At 43.1% G+C, this 7217-nt stretch overlaps 1 protein-coding gene across 1 annotated transcript in view; it reads left to right on the forward strand.

Moving 5' to 3' along the window:
* The window catches only part of dync1i1 (dynein, cytoplasmic 1, intermediate chain 1), a 32160-nt gene extending 28040 nt beyond the window's left edge, over nt 1-4120 (forward strand). The window contains 6 exon segments of the mRNA XM_042315047.1: nt 188-301; nt 688-821; nt 1148-1292; nt 1584-1724; nt 3154-3279; nt 3710-4120. Coding sequence (XP_042170981.1) covers nt 188-301; nt 688-821; nt 1148-1292; nt 1584-1724; nt 3154-3279; nt 3710-3820 — 771 coding nt within the window. The 3' untranslated portion in view covers nt 3821-4120.
* Nucleotides 4121-7217: the final 3097 nt, after the last annotated feature.

Raw genomic sequence — 7217 nt, forward strand, 5'->3', positions numbered from 1 at the left:
GATTCAAGCTAGTTTGTTTGGCTTTTCTTTCTTTTTTTTAACAAATTCAAACAGATTTCAAACAGATTTGTGTTAACCTCGTCCCCGGGCCAATTGCGTATAAGAAGCGTTGGGAAGAAGTGTCTGGGGAACAACATTAGATTTGTGGTAACATATCTAAGAACCGACCTACTGTTCTTTCCTCTAGCACCCAGTGTACTGTGTGAACGTGGTGGGTACCCAGAACGCCAACAACCTGATAACAGTGTCTACTGATGGGAAGATGTGCTCCTGGAGTCTAGACATGCTCTCTCAGCCTCAGGTGAGCAGAGGGGCATAAGTCTGCTTCCTAAATGGCCCCCTATTCCCTTTATAGTGCACTTATTTTGACCAAGGTCCATTGGGTAATAGTGCACTACTTTTGACTAGGGTCCATTGGGTAATAGTGCACTATTTTTGACCAGGATCCATTGGGTAGTAGTGCACTACTTTTGACCAGGGTCCATTGGGTAGTAGTGCACTATAAAGGGAATAGGGTGCCATTTGAGACGTATGTATCGCAATAAACTCCTATTAATTCTCCTCAGAGAATTTATCTAAACAAATGATTTCATTATATATATATATTTTTATCCATAAAGAAAATGACTAGTATTTGTCTTTGTTCCATGTTTATTGAGGTAAACTATATGAGCCTGCATTTAACAGGAGAGTATGGAGCTGGTCTACAATAAGTCCAAGCCCGTAGCAGTAACAGGAATGGCCTTCCCTGCCGGAGATGTTAACAACTACGTAGTGGGAAGCGAGGAAGGGATGGTGTACTCTGCGTCCCGCCACGGCAGGTTAGTGAGCTGAGGCTCAACAGGGACACTTATTTATAACATGAATGTGTCTTCACGTTTCCATAGAAACAGCACATGACACTGGGGGATGTGTGTAATGTCAGTCTCTCACATTATCTCTATTTGACAATGTTTTTTTTATTGTTACAAATGAATGCAACCTCATGAAGTTGATGTTATTTATGTTTCCAATGAAAACAGCGCAAGATGTTTGCGATATGTGTGTGTCCTTCGACCAACCAACCTACGGTATCTGGAATGATAGCTTTATCTTAAGGCTCATTGAATGTACTTATGTGAATGCCTTGTTATGTTGTTGTGTGCAGTAAAGCAGGTATAGCTGAGATGTTTGAGGGGCACCAGGGCCCAGTGACTGGGATCAGCTGCCATAACGCTGTGGGCACTGTGGACTTCTCACACCTCTTCATCACGTCCTCCTTTGACTGGACTGTAAAACTGTGGTCCATCAAGGTAAGACAAGTCACATTACTCTACTCAGGGTGTTACCCCTGTTCCCTGATCTACATTTTAAACTAACAATTACAAGACAGTTATAACTGCCACCTAAGGCCCCAAACAACCCTCAGCGGTAGCAGCATTCTTGCGCTCTCTGTAGAATTAGAATGGAATAGAATTCTCGTAGAATAGAATTTGAATTGGTTGTTCTTTCTGTGTCTGTCTCTGTAGAATTAGAATGGAATAGAATTCTCGTAGAATAGAATTTGAATTGGTTGTTCTTTCTGTGTCTGTCTCTCTCTCCAGCACAACAAGCCACTGTACTCCTTTGAGGATAATGCAGACTATGTCTATGATGTCAGTTGGTCCCCTGTGCATCCGGCTCTCTTTGCCTCCGTGGATGGGATGGGTCGTTTGGACCTGTGGAACCTCAACAATGACACTGAGGTGAGTCACACAATCTCATTGGTTACTTTACTTACATATGGCCCATCGTTCCTTTGGGAGCATAAGTCATCGACAACTCTTGTCCATCACACTTTGTTCTGGGCAGTCTCCTCCAGCTCGTTCCTCTCCATCACACTCTGTTCTGGGCAGTCTCCTCCAGCTCGTTCCTCTCCATCACACTCTGTTCTGGGCGGTCTCCTCCAGCTGGTTCCTCTCCATCACACTCTGTTCTGGGCAGTCTCCTCCAGCTCGTTCCTCTCCATCACACTCTGTTCTGGGCAGTCTCCTCCAGCTCGTTCCTCTCCATCACACTCTGTTCTGGGCAGTCTCCTCCAGCTCGTTCCTCTCCATCACACTCTGTTCTGGGCAGTCTCCTCCAGCTCGTTCCTCTCCATCACACTCTGTTCTGGGCAGTCTCCTCCAGCTCGTTCCTCTCCATCACACTCTGTTCTGGGCAGTCTCCTCCAGCTCGTTCCTCTCCATCACACTTTGTTCTGGGCAGTCTCCTCCAGCTGTTCCTCTCCATCACACTCTGTTCTGGGCAGTCTCCTCCAGCTCGTTCCTCTCCATCACACTCTGTTCTGGGCGGTCTCCTCCAGCTGGTTCCTCTCCATCACACTCTGTTCTGGGCAGTCTCCTCCAGCTCGTTCCTCTCCATCACACTCTGTTCTGGGCAGTCTCCTCCAGCTCGTTCCTCTCCATCACACTCTGTTCTGGGCAGTCTCCTCCAGCTCGTTCCTCTCCATCACACTCTGTTCTGGGCAGTCTCCTCCAGCTCGTTCCTCTCCATCACACTCTGTTCTGGGCGGTCTCCTCCAGCTGGTTCCTCTCCATCACACTCTGTTCTGGGCAGTCTCCTCCAGCTCGTTCCTCTCCATCACACTCTGTTCTGGGCAGTCTCCTCCAGCTCGTTCCTCTCCATCACACTCTGTTCTGGGCAGTCTCCTCCAGCTCGTTCCTCTCCATCACACTCTGTTCTGGGCAGTCTCCTCCAGCTCGTTCCTCTCCATCACACTCTGTTCTGGGCGGTCTCCTCCAGCTCGTTCCTCTCCATCACACTCTGTTCTGGGCAGTCTCCTCCAGCTGGTTCCTCTCCATCACACTCTGTTCTGGGCAGTCTCCTCCAGCTCGTTCTTCTCCATCACACTCTGTTCTGGGCAGTCTCCTCCAGCTCGTTCCTCTCCATCACACTCTGTTCTGGGCAGTCTCCTCCAGCTGGTTCCTCTCCATCACACTCTGTTCTGGGCAGTCTCCTCCAGCTCGTTCTTCTCCATGACGGTTTTTATTAGTTAATTGTTTACCACTGTACAGCTTTCTTTTATCCTGGACTGGATGTGTATGATGCAGAATAGGATTTGATCATATTTCTACATAGCTATCTGTTGTTGGTATGTGGTTGTAAGATAATATGACGCTTTTCTTTTTAAAGGTGCCCACAGCGAGTGTGACGATCGAGGGGGCGTGTGCTCTAAACCGTGTGAGATGGGCGTCGGGAGGCAGAGAGGTTGCCGTGGGTGACTCGGAGGGCCGTGTCTGGATCTACGATGTGGGAGAGGTGAAATAATTAAGTCCATCATTTAAAGGGTTAGAACGATGAGAGAATGGGTGCTGTAGCTGAAACAAGATGGAACTCGTGGCCTTGTTGTTGTGCCTTGGATTCTTATTCACTTCTTTGCTGAAATGTGATACATCAGTTAGCCTACTGTTGTTTCTATCCAATTGTTTTTCAGGTTTTTTTTCTTCATATTTATGCTCATCCATATATTTTATACTTCTATATTCTTGTCCCATTCCTTTACTAGATTGTGTGTATTAGGTTTCGTTGTGGAATCTGTTAGATATTACCTGTTAGATATTGCTGCACTGCCGGATCTAGAAGCATAAGCATTTCGCTACGCTCGCAATAACATCTGCTAACCATGTGTATGTGACCAATAATATTGGATTTGATTTGATATGTGACTGACCGTGTTTGTCTCCTGTAGCTGGCAGTGCCACACCCTGAGGACTGGAGCCACTTCGCTCGTACCCTAGTTGAGATCCGTGCCAACCGCGGGGATGGAGAGGAGGAGGGGGCCGTGGAGCTGCCAGCCTGAAACCTTCTCACCCTCTCATCAATGGATGCAACGTTTCAGGACTGACAGCCTGATAACAGACATTTACAGACAACAAACCATCATTTACTGACGTAACAACAGCAGTATGCTTCAGTGAGATTCAAGTCATTGGGATTAGACTGACTCCAAGCTTATGCTCCATAGATCAAAGTATGAAATGCCGATTTGCCCGGGGCAACAACTATACTTACCAGGGTTATTTATTTGTTATTGGTTAATTAAACAGTTGATATGTATATACTTGATATCAGAATCATATGGCTTGCAATGATAATGTGCTTATGGTCTAACGTGGGTCTAAATGTTGGAGTGAGCTAGATATGATCCGTATATTCTACTCATGAGGTTTGATTATCATATTCCTGTGATCTGTTCCTGTTCTTCTTTCTTCAAGGTTATAAAAGCTGCATTAATAACAAGGTGGATCATTGTTTTCTCAAGATATCCAAGTTAACCTTTAATAATGTTTTTAAGTAGCTTTTGGGCTTTTCAGTGCATTAGCATGATCATTATTACATTTTGTTTGCTGTTAAACCATTTTGTTTTGTTCTAAGAAATAAGTCTAAAAATGTATGGCTTTTTGCTGTAAAGACAACAATTGACAATAAAATATGGATAAATACTGAGGGGGATGTATGCCACAAATCTCACAGGCCAGGCTATATGGGCTACTGTGGTACTGTCGTAGAAGTTTTAGGGTTATGGTTGAAGATAATACATTTACAGTGTGTATTGCATTTAACATTTTACTACCATTATTTAAATATTCCACCTATGCCATTTCTGTGTTTGATATTGAATCTAAACATTTGTACAGTAATTTGATATAAACCATCCTCAGTCAGCTACTGTAAAATATTGATTGAGGTCCGTTGTAGTATCATCGTGTGAATGTACTGTGCGTCCTTACTTTGAGAATTTACCTATTGCGATGTTATTTATGAAAGGGGTAATCTTGGTAAAGAGGTGGCTTTATTCTTTCTTTGTCCACTGTCGTTGACTTCTTATTATAGCTCAGTGGTCATTTTCGAACGTACGCGAATCCACGTAGCAGGCGGAGTTCTGTTTCCATGACAATTACGTCAATATTAGTGTCGGGTAACTAAAGGTCATGCTAAAGACAAGCGCCACACAGAAGGAAACAGAATGGCGGAGGTAAACTTAACTGTTGTGCTTTAAAACGACGAGATATTCTCGTATGGTGCGGCTTCAGTGTCGTTTCGTTTTCGTGGTACTTGGTTTATTCTATGCGTGGTCACGGGGAGGACAGTCTGAGCGGAGCATAGCCTCGCTAGTAAGCCTGAAGGAGTTTGACTTTACTCGGAAGGATAGCTCAGCTGGCTAGCATGTTTGACTTTACTCGAAAGGATAGCACAACTGGCTAGTTGGATATGCTAATCTGCTAGATTACTTTTTGACTGATTTGTTTTTGCTTGCAAGTCAGTTAGCTAAATGACGGGCGACTAAAAGCCAAATAGAGAACCGTAGTTCGCTACCTAGTAATCCATGTTTACGTTTAATATTGTGAAGCTACTTGTCGGCCTTTCTCCAGTTTACTTCTGCCCGTGTTAGCTTGCTAGCTTTGTGCTTGATTGCACTCTGCAGAGGTTAGCAGCACTAGCGGTAGCAAGCAGTACAAGTTCGTTTCGTTCTTTTAAAAACCACATATATTAAAGTCAAGCAAGCTAGCTTCTCTATTTTCTCGGAAGCTTGTTCTAATGCCGATAGAATTTATCAAATGCTATAACTATCTTTTTGTTACCAAATGTTCCTACCTAGCTTGTTTTTAGACTTATGATGTAAGCAGGGCTTTGAAAAAAATGTAATAATGCAGATAAAGATTTGAAATGGAATGTTTTTCACACAACCCAGGTTCTGAGTTAGTTGCACCATTATTCTGGCAGATCGTTGAAATCCAACGTCAATCCAACGCCATCTCTGCTGTTTCTAAAATGACACCGTATGAGGGAGACATGGTCAATGGAATAACAACAACACTGAATTGTAATATAATTGTAATATATGGATAGATAAACTTGTCAGTATTGTCTTATTTGACTTGTTCATGTTTTCTCACAGCCCTGTAGGGGGCGACCAAGGTCAAAGTTCAATTTCAATTTCCTTAGCTGCTATTGTCAGTGACAGACTGCATACAGTAGTATCATCTTTACAGATATGTTCAGTGTGTTGTCAAGATTGGTTGCCTGGTACTGTAAACATCCCCGACTGGAAGCTGTGATGTACATGTTCTAGCTTTCAGTAGGGTGTTTGCTGCTCCATTCTTCCGCAGACTCCTAGACCAGTGTTGTTGTTTGTAGATCTAGGGCTGCATTCCAGTCAAAATTAGGACCTTCTCTTCCTCCCATCACTTGGAGTAAACCCTCCAGTGATGTATGTATGGCGAAGTGGATGAGGGAAGCGGTTACAAGTAAAAGTGGATCGGGACCACGGGAGGCCGCTGAGGGGAGGATGGCTCATAATAATGGCCAGAACTGCATGAATGGAATGGCATACGTTTGATGTATTTGATACCATTCTGCTCCAGCCATTACCACAAGCCTGTCCTACCCTATTAAGATGCCACCAACCTCAGGTTTGCATCTGCATTTAAATAACTGATTGTTATTGTTTGTACATCTGGTGTTTCCCAGACACAAGTGAGTGCGCTTTACTTCCAGTTCTACTGCTGTTTTAATGGATGTATCCTAGCTTCTCCATTCTGAGTGTAGTTACTGTAAACATCCTACACTCAGCTATAGCCTGTATGGAAGGCTGGGGAGAGGGTGTTTACTTTGGCTGGCTTGGACAGCTTCGATCTGCATGGATGGGATTTAATGGATCACTCATGACGAGATGGAAAGATTTATTTTTGTACGAACAGAGAAGGCTGCAATTAATCCCCATTGGTAGTTTTTTTAATGAGAAACCTAACATGTAGAAAATGCAATCAATGGATGATATTTGGATGCATTGTCACCGATGAATAATGACAATACTGTTTGTTATTGCAAAAAATTAAACTTTGCAAATGTGTATTGATTGATTGACTTGACTGATTATTTTATTCATTGGCATGTTCAAATGTATATCACAGTTTATAGCATACTATTAGCAAAACATTTTTATGGACCTGGTTAAAAATGGTAGTGATTGCTGAAGAAAATGCACATTCATTCACAAATTCAAATGTTTTGCCAGTTCACACACCTGTATTCAAAATCCATGTAGGCTACATTAATTTAAAGCTTAATCATTTCATCACATTATTTATATAAATTACAGTTTTCTACTGTTATGGGAACATATTTAATAACCATTGAGCATATATATCTTGGCGTGAGTAACCAATCATGATATGTCAGAGGATTTTGTAATA

The sequence above is a fragment of the Oncorhynchus tshawytscha genome, unplaced genomic scaffold (assembly GCF_018296145.1).
Source record: "Oncorhynchus tshawytscha isolate Ot180627B unplaced genomic scaffold, Otsh_v2.0 Un_contig_5612_pilon_pilon, whole genome shotgun sequence".
Classification (NCBI taxonomy): domain Eukaryota; kingdom Metazoa; phylum Chordata; class Actinopteri; order Salmoniformes; family Salmonidae; genus Oncorhynchus; species Oncorhynchus tshawytscha.